Genomic DNA, 13,501 nt, shown 5'->3' with positions numbered 1-13,501 from the left:
AAAAACAAAATGTATTCTTTCTTTTATTGGGGCATTTATGGAGATCTATCTATTGTCTGGGATGAATGGCATGCAACAACCACAAACCCTTTTGGCCTTCGACAGGCACTTCTGCAAAAGTGTAACGACAGGCGACATGACCAAATACAGCGACAAACATGTGATAGGCTCCCATCAGACAATATAAAAGGAGCAGCAAACAGCACCCTCGAGAGCCTCTCTGCAAAGGTAAGTTACTAAAGATATTATTACATCCAAATCTGATTCAGAAAATGGCACAATTTATATAAAAGATTTGGTCAATTAAAATTTGTTCAACCAATTTTTCGGCGCTTCTTATTTTAAAAGTAAGTACTACAAACTCAGCAAATATTATCAATAAATGTAATTCATCTGTCTTGTTTTTAGACCTCTGTTTTAACATCTGCTGCAATACTTTCTGCTCAACTGGTGTGCTACAAGGTATGAAGCTATGATTTACATATTTTGACCACTTGTGTGACCCGGAAATGTTTTATTATGGTGAGATAAAATGTTAGAGTTTAATATATATATGTATATATTTCTTTATTTTGGGGGGAGTAAGTTCATTTTTATTAAATGTATTTCCTTGAACATGATTTTGGGAATATGTGTTTTTACAGCGGAACCATGGGGGATTCGGAAATGGAGTGTTTTGGCGCGGCGGCCCCATACCTCCGCAAGCCAGAAAGAGAGCGTCTTGAAGCTCAGAACACTCCCTTTGATGCCAAATCAGCATATTTTGTGTCTGAGCCCTCTGAGATGTACTTAAAGGGGAAACTGGTCAAGAGAGAGGGCGGCAAAGCCACCGTGGAGACTCTTACTGGGAAGGTGAGGATGCAGCACTGGAGATAAAACTCCTCCACTTTCCTTTCCATTCACTTATCCAATTTTTTTTTTATCTCTGAAAGAATTTGTCTGAACTTGAGTGAAAAAAGTATATTTACCTGAACTTCTTGATCATCACACTAACATTTTCTTAGATTTTAAGAAGTCATGTATGCACACCCTGGGACAAGCTTTAAATAACTCAGAGGTTTTGTCTGTCTTAATGTCCGAATTGCTCTTTGTTAGATCCTCAGATTAGACTCAAGATGAAGGTGGCAGAAAAAGGATCAATTATGTACTAAATACACTCCTTACACTACAAGTGATAAAGAAGGGTAAAAAAATACATGCTTAAATCTTCAATCAAATGTGAAACTTCTTCATAAAGTCTGAAATTAGTTAGTAGGTTACCCAAATACTCAATAAACTAGTTATGAAGTAAAACAAGATTTCATGGTGGGTTGATGTCAAAGAGTTAATCATTAAATAAAGATATATTTTACTATGTTGAAATACAGAAAGGGGTAATCACAGAAAAAGGACACAAAAAACAATTATATTTAAATATAGAGAAACCAGTCAGTCATTTTCTGATTCTGCCACACTGGACATCTGAAAATAAATAAGTCAAGATCAAGCGGTTCTGGCCTACTAAACATTGACTTGGTTGAACAAACACACCTTTTTGTGTTAACATTGTAACTTTTTACAAGAATAACACTGTTTACTTGTCTTTGCACTAATTTCTGAGTGATAGCAAAAGGAGTCCTAGGGGAAAGAGACTTGGTATTTTCAGTGATGCTCCATTTTGGATTGTTATTAAGGTTAATGCTTGGTTAATCATAAGTACAAACCGAAAATTTAGCAGAGCTCAGTAAACATAGCTATTCTGTCTGTTTGTGTTTGTTGAACACGACATCAGAGCATCACCGTGAAGGAAGATGAAATCTTCCCCATGAACCCTCCAAAATTCGACAAGATTGAGGACATGGCCATGATGACCCACCTCAATGAGCCCACTGTGCTGTATAACCTCAAAGAGCGATATGCAGCATGGATGATCTACGTAAGTTTTCCTAAATATATAATGTGGAAACAGATGATGACTGAAAGAAAACATGCATCATGAATGATCCTCTGTGACCCTGCAGACCTATTCTGGGTTGTTCTGCGTCACTGTGAACCCCTATAAGTGGCTACCAGTGTACGATTCAATGGTTGTTGCAGGATACAGAGGGAAGAAGAGAATTGAGGCTCCTCCCCACATCTTCTCCATCTCTGATAACGCCTATCAGTTCATGCTCCAAGGTAACACACTTTCTATAATCAATACATAAATACAACTGTTTCACCTCAAACATCCATCTGACATTTGTGCATCATTTTTCATCTTACAGACAGAGAAAACCAATCTATCCTGATTACGTAAGTGCCAAATATTTTGAGGCATTTCATCATTAAATGCATCGCTATTTTTTAAATTAAACTTTATATCTTCAAACCAGTGGAGAATCTGGTGCAGGAAAGACTGTGAACACCAAACGTGTCATCCAGTACTTTGCGACAATCGCAGTAGCTGGTGGAAAGAAATCTGAGCCAGTTGCTGGAAAAATGCAGGTCAATGACATTGCTAAGCAATAAAATGATACAAACACACAAACTGGAACTGTTCAACTAATGAGATGAATGTCACCTCCAGGGTTCACTGGAAGATCAGATCATTGCAGCCAACCCACTGTTGGAGGCTTATGGAAATGCCAAAACTGTGAGGAATGACAACTCTTCCCGTTTTGTGAGTTCAACTTGAAACTGTCTCTTGTTACTTTGGTGAAAGCAATCAATATCAGCATTTTAAATAAAACACTTTCCTGTTTCCACACAGGGAAAATTCATCAGAATCCACTTTGGGTCAACTGGAAAGCTGGCTTCAGCTGATATTGAAACTTGTAAAACTTTCTGTTTAAGTCTTCTTACACATTTTTATTTATAGTTAAAAAGAGATTTTTTAAAATTGATCATGTAAATCTACACAGATCTGCTGGAGAAATCTCGAGTGACATTCCAGCTGTCTGCTGAGAGGAGCTACCACATCTTCTATCAGCTCACAACAGGCCACAAACCCGAGCTAATAGGTTAGAAACAAATGAATACTGCAGTTACTCCACAAGTTAACAATGTCTTACCACAGGCTATTTATATAGAATAAGTTTCATAATTAGTTTATTGATATTTACCGAGATTTGCTTTGTGTTTTCTTTAGAGGCTCTCCTGATTACCACAAATCCCTACGACTATCCCATGATCAGTCAGGGTGAAATCAGTGTGAAGAGTATCAATGACATTGAAGAATTCATTGCTACTGATGTAAGACATTTTCAAATATATTTCAATGTAGCTACCTAGGGTTGGTAGATACAGCAAAGGCATGTCATATTTTCTTCTAAATGACAAATGATCTGGAACTGTTTTGCTAAACTCTATGAACAAAAATAGACAATGTCTCCCTCTGTTTTGACAGACTGTCAACAGGTTCTTAATCTTCAAGATCTAACGCTGCCTTATCGCCTTCTTGTGTAGCCAATATATTCTTTAATATTATACACAGTGCTACGAACATCTTTTAAACCTAATTTTTCACAGACTGCCATCGACATCCTGGGTTTCACTCCAGAGGAAAAGATCAGCATGTATAAACTAACAGGAGCTGTGATGCATCATGGAAATATGAAGTTCAAGCAGAAGCAGCGGGAAGAGCAGGCTGAACCTGATGGCACTGAGGGTATAAAACAAACAATGAAGTTTCAATGTTTTCCAGATTTTGTCTCGAAGAACGTCTGAGTTGTTTTCTTCTTTCAGTGGCCGATAAAATCGCCTACCTCATGGGTCTGAACTCTGCTGATTTGCTCAAAGGTTTGTGTTACCCCCGAGTGAAGGTCGGGAATGAGATGGTGACCAAAGGTCAAACTGTTCCCCAGGTGATCAATTCAGATGATCTACAAATTAATGATTGCCAAAGTTTGTTAAGTTTATTTTATTCAGGTACGTTCATTTCAAGTCAACATCTAAGTTAATGTGATGCATATTATGCCTAAATTAAGGTCAACAATGCAGTGAGTGCTCTCTGCAAGTCTGTCTATGAGAAGATGTTCTTATGGATGGTCGTCAGAATCAATGAGATGTTGGACACCAAGCAGTCAAGGAGCTACTTTATCGGTGTCTTGGACATCGCTGGTTTTGAAATCTTTGATGTCAGTAATATTGGGATTAACCCTCAAATCAGTGAACCAGCACAGTAAATATCTAACAGAGTCTGTCTTCCAACAGTTCAACAGCTTGGAACAGCTGTGCATCAACTTCACCAATGAAAAACTGCAACAGTTCTTCAACCATCACATGTTCGTCCTGGAGCAAGAAGAGTACAAGAAGGAGGGAATTGAATGGGAGTTCATTGACTTTGGCATGGACTTGGCTGCGTGCATTGAGCTCATTGAGAAGGTCAGCAACAAGCTCAGACACATACTGACCAACACAGAGAATCATTTTGATTATGGCATTAATGTGTGAATGTGTGCTTGAATGTGTGACTGACCGAATGTAGCGTGAAGCGTTTTGAGCTCCCTTAGTCTTGATAAGGCTCTATAGAAGTATATGTCAATTATCATTCACCTTGAAATCTCTTTTTTTATTTGCATGTTTCCATCCTGACAGCCTCTAGGCATCTTCTCCATGCTTGAAGAGGAGTGTATTGTTCCCAAGGCAACAGACATGACCTTCAAGAGCAAACTGTATGACCAACATCTAGGAAAAAGTGCTCCCTTCCAGAAACCAAAACCGGTCAAAGGCAAAGCTGAGGCTCATTTCTCTCTGATGCACTATGCTGGCACTGTGGACTACAATGTTCTTGGCTGGCTGGAAAAGAACAAGGACCCCCTGAATGACACAGTGGTCCAGCTTTACCAGAAGTCAGCGGCGAAGCTGCTGGCTTACCTGTATGCATCTCATGCGTCGACAGAGGGTAAGAAATATATTCTTAGTTAACTTTTGAGTTTGTAGTTTTTAAAGCAATCACATATAATAGTTTCATGACGTATAAGTAATCATCTACTTTCACCATATTAAACCTACTATATTTTTTATATGTTACAGCTGAGGGTGGTGCAAAAAAAGGTGGCAAGAAGAAGGGTGGGTCATTTCAGACTGTGTCAGCTTTGTTCAGGGTAAGATTTACTACTAAATGTTACTATGACTCGCAATTAAAATGTTGAGAAGCAATGAAACAGATCAATTCAAAATATCCACATTTGAATTTCCAAATTTTCCAGGAGAATTTGGGCAAGCTGATGACCAACTTGAGGAGCACTCATCCACATTTTGTGCGCTGCTTGATTCCAAATGAATCAAAGACTCCTGGTGAGCTCAATCCCTATTTGGAGTTTGACATAATCCAAACATGTGAAACAGAGAAGACTAATTTTATGTGTATTTCAGGTCTAATGGAGAACCATCTGGTCATCCACCAGCTGAGGTGTAACGGTGTGCTGGAGGGTATCAGAATCTGCAGGAAAGGTTTCCCCAGCAGAATCCTTTATGGTGACTTCAAGCAGAGGTGAATATTGAATTTACAAATTCAATGCATAATTTACAGATGAATAACTCAACAATATTTCTACCTTTTATCAGATACAAAGTGTTGAATGCCAGTGTCATCCCTGAGGGACAGTTCATTGACAACAAGAAGGCTTCTGAGAAACTCTTGGGCTCTATTGATGTTGATCACACTCAGTACAAGTTTGGACACACTAAGGTAAACTTGCATTCAACTGAATTTATGTCTAATTGGCCAATTCACAACAACTCTAATTCATTGAAAAACAACTCTGTTATATTATCTGATTCAGATAAGTCTAGCGCAACTGAATGCTGTGAGTTACTGTTCTGTAAGAAAAAAATAGTTTTAAGCATCAAACGATACTTCACAACAAATGTTGCTGAAAGAAGCAAGTAGTGTTGCTTTTCTGGTATTTTAATGTGTTAACAATGTCATTTCAGGTGTTCTTCAAGGCTGGTCTGCTTGGTCTCTTAGAGGAGATGCGAGATGAAAAACTTGCAATCTTGGTCACAATGACTCAGGCTCTCTGCAGAGGCTTCCTCATGAGACGAGAGTTTGTCAAAATGATGGAACGCAGGTGATTTATCCACATTGTCTCAAACATAAGAGGCAAGCTGCAAGTATTAGGCACCCTAAGCAAATCTATTTGAATCAATATTTCACCATTTCCAGGGAAGCCATTTACTCCATCCAGTACAACATCCGCGCATTCATGAATGTCAAGACATGGCCATGGATGAAACTGTACTTCAAGATCAAACCTCTGCTGAAGAGTGCAGAGACGGAGAAGGAGATGGCCCAAATGAAAGAAGACTTTGCCAAGACCAAAGAGGAGCTGGCAAAGGCTTTGGCTAAGAAGAAAGAACTGGAGGAGAAGATGGTTTCTCTTCTTCAGGAAAAGAATGACCTGCAGCTGCAGATTCAGTCTGTATGTTTACGAGCACAGAGATCTAATTTTATTAGATACAAATATTACTATATTTGACCACACTCTTATTTCTTCTGCAAACCTAGGAGGGTGAAAACCTGGCTGATGCAGAGGAAAGGTGCGAGCAACTAATTAAAGCAAAAATCCAGCTTGAAGCCAAACTCAAAGAGACAGCTGAGAGACTGGAGGATGAAGAAGAGATCAATGCTGAGCTGACAGCAAAGAAGAGAAAACTCGAGGACGAATGCTCTGAGTTGAAGAAGGACATCGATGACTTGGAGTTGACTCTGGCCAAAGTGGAAAAGGAGAAACATGCCACTGAAAACAAGGTTTGAGTTTATGAATCACATTACTGTTAAATGCAATTTGACCAAATTACTAAAGCAATTTATTTGTCAATGCAGGTTAAAAACCTGGTTGAGGAAATGGCTTCTCAGGATGAGACCATTGCTAAGCTGACAAAGGAGAAAAAAGCCCTCCAAGAGGCCCATCAGCAGACCCTGGATGATCTGCAGGCAGAGGAAGATAAAGTCAACACTCTGACCAAAGCCAAGACAAAACTGGAGCAGCAAGTGGACGATGTAAGATTGGTTAACTGAAGCTCACAGCGATTTAATTAAATATTTAAATTTAATAAATGTGCTTATTTTGTTTTAAACAGCTTGAAGGTTCCCTGGAGCAGGAAAAGAAACTCCGTATGGATCTTGAGCGAGCAAAAAGGAAACTGGAAGGAGATCTGAAACTGGCTCAAGAAACCATAATGGATCTGGAGAATGACAAGCAGCAGTCTGAAGAGAAGATAAAGAAGTCAGTAAATCTGAAATTAACATTAACAAAGACTATCAAAAAAACAGTGAACCCAACAACCTAACGAGTCAAAAATTTCCCTCAGTTGCAAGACAACTGATGCTATCAGAAGTTGTATAAATTCAAAGCTCTACCTTAAAGTAACATATTGCTTAACACAAAACAATTAATAACTTTTCAACACAAAACCCCCTAAATATTATATGTCTATATTGTTTGTATTTTTGTGTTTTTGCAGGAAAGACTTTGAAACAAGCCAGCTTCTCAGCAAAATTGAGGATGAGCAAGTGCTTGGTGTTCAGCTTCAGAAGAAGATAAAAGAACTTCAGGTTTCTTTAAAATGTTGTCTTTTTTAACCTAGCTTTGTTGAATGCATTTCTCGTTTATAACACTCAGCCCTAAGTAACGCTTTTGTGTTTCTTGGAAAATCTGCAAGGCCCGAATTGAGGAGCTAGAAGAGGAGATTGAGGCTGAGCGAGCTGCTCGGGCCAAAGTGGAGAAGCAGAGGGCCGATCTCTCCAGGGAACTTGAGGAGATCAGCGAGAGGCTTGAGGAAGCTGGTGGAGCGACTGCTGTTCAGATCGAGATGAACAAGAAGCGCGAGGCTGAGTTTCAGAAGCTGCGCCGTGACCTTGAAGAGGCCACCCTGCAGCATGAGGCCACGGCCGCATCTCTCCGTAAGAAGCAGGCCGACAGCGTGGCGGAGCTGGGAGAGCAGATTGATAACCTCCAGAGAGTCAAACAGAAGCTGGAGAAAGAGAAAAGTGAATACAAGATGGAGATCGATGACCTCTCAAGCAACATGGAGTCCATTGCAAAAGCAAAGGTTGGTTAAAGTAGAACTGAAAAACTTCACTTATAAAGATGCACTTTGTATCAATGCACCTTTTTCTAATTAAGGCAAACCTTGAGAAAATGTGTCGCAGTCTTGAGGATCAACTGAGTGAGGTGAAAACAAAGAATGAAGAAAATGTGCGACAGCTGAATGACATCGGTTTACAGAGGGCAAGACTGCAAACAGAGAATGGTAAAGCGCTTGACCAATATTTTGGTATTTGCAACTTCCTCAGATATTTTTGTTGCCATGTCAGTTTGTTTTGCTTAATTAGGTGAAATCAGTCGCCAGCTGGAGGAGAAAGATGCCTTGATCTCTCAGCTGACGAGGAGCAAGCAGGCTTTCACTCAGCAGATTGAAGAATTTAAGAGGCGTATTGAAGAAGAAGTTAAAGTATGCACTGTCAAACTGCAATTTTTTTAACTAACTAACAGATGAACGCTAACACCTCTCACTCTTTTAAGGCCAAGAATGCTCTGGCTCATGCGGTTCAGTCAGCTCGTCATGACTGTGATCTGCTCAGAGAGCAGTATGAAGAGGAGCAGGAGGCCAAAGCTGAGCTGCAGCGCGCTATGTCCAAGGCTAACAGCGAGGTGGCTCAGTGGAGAACCAAGTATGAGACTGATGCCATTCAGCGCACTGAGGAGCTGGAAGAGGCCAAGTAAGTCTAACTTTTACTCTTATGATGATGATTTGAAATTGCAACGGATTTAAAGTTTTTTAAATCCAACATACTCTCTGCAGGAAGAAGCTCGCCCAGCGTCTTCAGGATGCAGAAGAGTCCATTGAGGCTGTGAATGCAAAATGCGCCTCACTGGAAAAGACCAAGCAGAGGCTGCAGGGTGAGGTGGAGGACCTGATGATTGACGTGGAGAGAGCTAATGCTCTGGCTGCAAATCTTGACAAGAAGCAGAGGAACTTTGACAAGGTTTTGTTCTTGTCATTTCAGTCCTGTTCTTACGGAGGGACACAAAGTCAACAATGGGCAATAAATATTTGATCTATTTATGTTTCCAGGTTCTTGCAGAGTGGAAGCAGAAGTATGAGGAGAGCCAGGCTGAGCTGGAAGGAGCTCAAAAAGAAGCTCGCTCCCTCAGCACTGAAATGTTTAAGCTTAAGAATTCATATGAAGAAGCTCTGGACCATCTGGAGACCTTGAAGAGGGAGAACAAGAACCTGCAACGTAAGAGCAACTTTAGATTTTCAGTCAAGTAATGAAACTAGTGACAGTGCTTGTAATTGATAAAACGTTACAGATTAAAAGGTGAATAGTATCTGAACAATCATGGGAATGCATTCATACATTGTTCCATATCTTTTACTGTTTTTAAACTTGTGTAATATTGTAGACCATTGTTTAGCAAATCTCAGAAAGTACCATGTACTCAATATGTACAGTGTTTAGCAAAAAAACTATTTGATTTTTTTTTTGCAGAGGAAATTTCTGATCTGACTGAGCAAATCAGTGAAACTGGAAAAACCATTCACGAACTAGAGAAATCAAAAAAGGTTGTAGAGACAGAGAAGACTGAACTTCAAACTTCTCTTGAAGAGGCAGAGGTATTGGATTCACCAAACTAATTTGAAAATGTTTACTGTTTATTGGAACTCATAGTTATTAACAGGCTAATTTCTTTTCTTAGGCCACCCTGGAGCATGAGGAGTCTAAGATTCTCCGTGTCCAGCTGGAGCTTACCCAAGTCAAGAGTGAAATTGATAGAAAAATTGCAGAAAAGGATGAAGAGATCGAGCAGATCAAGAGGAACAGCCAGAGGGTGATGGAGTCCATGCAGAGTACTCTGGATGCTGAGGTCAGGAGCAGGAACGATGCCCTGAGAATCAAGAAGAAAATGGAGGGAGATCTCAATGAGATGGAGATACAACTGAGCCACGCCAACCGGCAGGCGGCAGAAGCCCAGAAGCAGCTGAGAAACGTTCAGGGACAGTTTAAGGTATTTGCACTTCACCGAGTAGAGAGGTTCTTGCCAAATATTAATCCGATTACATTGCTTATTTGTTTCTATCATTTTTAAGGATGCACAACTGCACCTTGACGAGGCTGTTCGAGCACAAGATGACATGAGAGAGCAGGTTGCGATGGTGGAGCGCAGAAACACCCTGATGGTTGCTGAGATCGAGGAGCTCAGAGCTGCTCTGGAGCAAACGGAGAGAAGCCGCAAAGTGGCTGAACAGGAGCTGGTGGATGCTAGTGAGCGTGTTACCCTGCTGCACTCTCAGGTATTTGATAATCAAATCAGCACGTTCAAGTTACCAAACATACAATTATTGAATATCATTTTAACTATTGACTGTTTAGAATACCAGCCTCATCAACACCAAGAAGAAGCTGGAGGCTGACTTCATTCAGATCCAAGGTGAGGTGGAAGATGCCATTCAGGAGGCAAGAAATGCTGAAGAAAAGGCAAAGAAGGCCATCACTGATGTGAGTCCTGCTGAATTTTGTCTATATGAAAGTCAGGTTACCATAACAGACCACGAACGTTTCAACAAAGCTGACTCCTAAAAATTTCAGGCTGCTATGATGGCAGAGGAGCTGAAGAAGGAGCAGGACACCAGTGCTCATTTGGAGAGGATGAAGAAGAACCTGGAGGTCACAGTGAAGGACCTGCAGCACCGTCTGGATGAAGCTGAAAATCTGGCCATGAAGGGAGGCAAGAAGCAGCTCCAGAAACTGGAGGCCAGGGTATGTGAAAGGGGAACACTCCTCGCAGGTCTTTTTTCCCCAGTTACGACAATGTATTTATGTGTTTACTATCATTTTACTTTTCTTTCATTAAGGTTCGTGAATTGGAGGGTGAGATTGATGCTGAAGTGAGACGCAGTGCAGATGCTATCAAGGGAGTACGAAAGTACGAAAGAAGAGTGAAGGAGCTGACCTATCAGGTTAGTGGCTGTGGCCACAACCAATATAACACACATAGAACATACAATATTAAAGAGTTTGAGAAACTTTTGATTTTGCACTGCAGACAGAGGAGGACAAGAAGAATATTGCTCGACTGCAGGATCTGGTGGACAAACTGCAGCTGAAAGTGAAATCCTACAAGCGGCAGGCTGAGGAGGCTGTAAGTAAACGAAACTTATTTGTTTTAAAATCCATTTAAGCATAGAGAAGTTGACTTTATGGTGCCTTGTTGAACAGGAGGAGCAGGCCAACGCTCATCTGACCAGATACAGGAAGGTGCAGCATGAGATGGAGGAGGCTCAGGAGCGTGCTGACATCGCAGAGTCCCAGGTCAACAAGCTGAGGGCCAAGAGTCGGGAGATTGGCAAGGTACAAAAGCAAATCTCTGACATAACTCTCATTTATGTAACCTTTTGACTTTAAAACTGATGACTCGGTACTAAGGAGTATCACTGTTATCCTGCCATTTCAGTCCAAAGACTCAGAGGAGTGATGAAGAAAACATGCCTCCAGTATGTGGTATCAAGGGATCATACAATATGAGTAACTTGCTGCACACTGACTTTAGCATGTCAAGCATGCATGACTATTGTCAAATCAATAAAAGTAGCGGAGTTTGATGAATTTGTTTTCTTTCTTTTTATGCCTCACTGAAACACAGAAAATTCAAAGCACATCAAACACATCTGCCTGCAATGCATTTACATTAGCATATGCTAATGGGTAATGTAAGATATTATCAACCAATGGGGATCATTTGAAAGGGATTCTTATACAAAACTGACTGTTTTGAACTTTATATTTTTATTCCCTCATTAAAAACGTACCTGGAGTGTAGATTATTTCATGCTGAGCTTCTGGCCCCACACAGCAGCCCGGGGTGCACCTCCCCCACTCAGCTCTACCAGACTAGCGGCAGCAGTAATTAGTAAACATCTGGTGGACCATGCAACCGCTGAACAGTTGTTAATGGCATCAATGGACAGCCTGGAGACGTATTGTTGTGATGACGTACCGAAGAAGGAGTAGATGTAGGAAGAGGTAGAAAATTCTTAAAGAGACAGAGGCCAATTTCAATAAATATGATCCAAAGTCTTTTTTTTTTTAATTATTATTTTTAAAGCATTTTTATTACAACTGAAGGTAACATAGTTACTTTTGAACAGAAACTTGAAATTATAACTTCAACTTCACCATTTACAGAAAGCAGCAGCTGCAATGACAATTCAAGCACAGAGCAGCTACTGTACTAAACTTATTGTGTCAGTGTCAACTAACTGTAACATAAGCCAGTTAGCTAATATCACCAATTAGGTTATTTTTCGTTTCCAAACATCTTTGAATAGGAAACTTTTGCACTGATGCAAATACAAATATTCATGAGCAGATATACTGTGCTCACTAAACAAGGTTGTACAGAATCACTATGTATTTGAGTTTCTCCGTCTGCAAAACTCACCAGTCTACGAACAAAAGATTTGTAGTTGATTATTGCAACTACAAATCAATCAAAACCGTCCATGCTATTCATTTTTGCTGCTATAATTTCTTGATTCTGTCTGTGAGTGACAAAATTATTGTCACCATTGCAATTATCAAAATAAAAATGTCAATTCAAGGACACAAAAAATAAGTACATTTTTGGTCAAGATGTTTAGAACCATTTTTGCTTAAACTGTGGTACACGGGCTCTCTCTAGTGGTGCTGTGTGGACAATTTGGTGTCACTTGGCAAATATTAACCAGAGAATTGAAAGGCAGTGCTTTTGTCCCACCGTGGGGTAATTCAGGTGTACCAGAAGCAAGAAATAGGAAAACAGAAAATAAAGTCAAATTTACAACATATATAAAAAATACAGTATAGATATTAAATTTATCATAAAGTCCAAAGAAAAATTAAAAAGAGAAGGGTTACTTAAAACATTTACAGAGAGTGTTAGTTTTTGCGTAGAAAGCTCCAACAAACTATTTACAATGAATAAAATATACTGTGCAAATACAGCAGGGACGTGCAAAAAACACCAGGGATGTGAACACTGATTGAGTCTGTAGTGAGCAGTGATGGTTGTAGATCCTAAAATTACCATTAATAATGCTCCTTTGTGCATCTAGAATGCATCAGTCTGTCACTAAAGGAACTCTCCAGTTCAGCATCAGCTTCATGCATGGGGTGAAAGACTTTATTTCAATCAATCAATCAATCAATCAATCTTTATTTCAGACACAAAAGAGGTCCATAGTAAAACAAAAAGAAACATGACAGTCACTGAGCCACAAATAAATGATGTTGTTTCCACAATCTTGAGAAAAATCTCGCTGTACTAAAAACAGTCAGTGAGGTTATTTTAACCAGATTTCTTCTGTCTCCCACCCCCTCCCCTGGGCCAAGGGGTCGTCCTAGGACAGAGCTGGCCTCCCTGATTATCTAATCACTTCCTCTTAGCTGTAGATAAGGTGCTGCTCCTACAGAGATCACCCCAGAAGATGGCCGACGCCTCTACAGAATCAAAAAAAGGTGCCCCCTGCACTCAGTAAAGAACTGACAAAC

At 40.1% G+C, this 13,501-nt stretch overlaps 1 protein-coding gene across 1 annotated transcript; it reads left to right on the top strand.

The window, feature by feature from the left end:
* The first annotated feature begins 339 nt into the window (after positions 1-339).
* LOC114135657 (myosin heavy chain, fast skeletal muscle-like) lies at positions 340-11,447 on the top strand. Its single transcript, XM_028003125.1, has 40 exons — positions 340-462; positions 645-852; positions 1,772-1,915; positions 2,001-2,157; positions 2,247-2,274; positions 2,355-2,466; positions 2,549-2,641; positions 2,732-2,795; positions 2,883-2,981; positions 3,110-3,213; positions 3,490-3,628; positions 3,706-3,824; positions 3,948-4,097; positions 4,174-4,344; positions 4,558-4,864; positions 4,996-5,066; positions 5,172-5,259; positions 5,338-5,455; positions 5,530-5,653; positions 5,899-6,035; positions 6,131-6,386; positions 6,473-6,715; positions 6,791-6,967; positions 7,048-7,193; positions 7,432-7,522; positions 7,630-8,019; positions 8,094-8,220; positions 8,303-8,421; positions 8,493-8,689; positions 8,773-8,956; positions 9,046-9,211; positions 9,464-9,588; positions 9,672-9,980; positions 10,063-10,266; positions 10,346-10,471; positions 10,562-10,732; positions 10,828-10,932; positions 11,019-11,114; positions 11,192-11,323; positions 11,427-11,447. Exons 2-40 carry the CDS (start codon positions 652-654, stop codon positions 11,445-11,447), a joined length of 5,811 nt encoding a protein of 1,936 aa, XP_027858926.1. The 5' UTR covers positions 340-462; positions 645-651.
* The last annotated feature ends 2,054 nt before the right edge of the window (positions 11,448-13,501 follow it).

Source organism: Xiphophorus couchianus, chromosome 20 (assembly GCF_001444195.1).
Source record: "Xiphophorus couchianus chromosome 20, X_couchianus-1.0, whole genome shotgun sequence".
NCBI classification, from domain to species: domain Eukaryota; kingdom Metazoa; phylum Chordata; class Actinopteri; order Cyprinodontiformes; family Poeciliidae; genus Xiphophorus; species Xiphophorus couchianus.
The sequence above is the reverse complement of the archived record's forward strand: the minus strand, read 5'-3'. Positions and strand labels throughout refer to the sequence as shown.

Excerpts from the sequence above, each read along its gene's own strand:
- LOC114135657 (XM_028003125.1), top strand. The coding sequence starts at position 652 with ATGGGGGATTCGGAAATGGAGTGTTTTGGCGCGGCGGCCCCATACCTC. Across the intron at positions 4,345-4,557 it reads GCATTGAGCTCATTGAGAAG|CCTCTAGGCATCTTCTCCAT; the intron begins GTCAGCAACAAG and ends CCATCCTGACAG. Across the intron at positions 10,267-10,345 it reads TTACCCTGCTGCACTCTCAG|AATACCAGCCTCATCAACAC; the intron begins GTATTTGATAAT and ends TTGACTGTTTAG.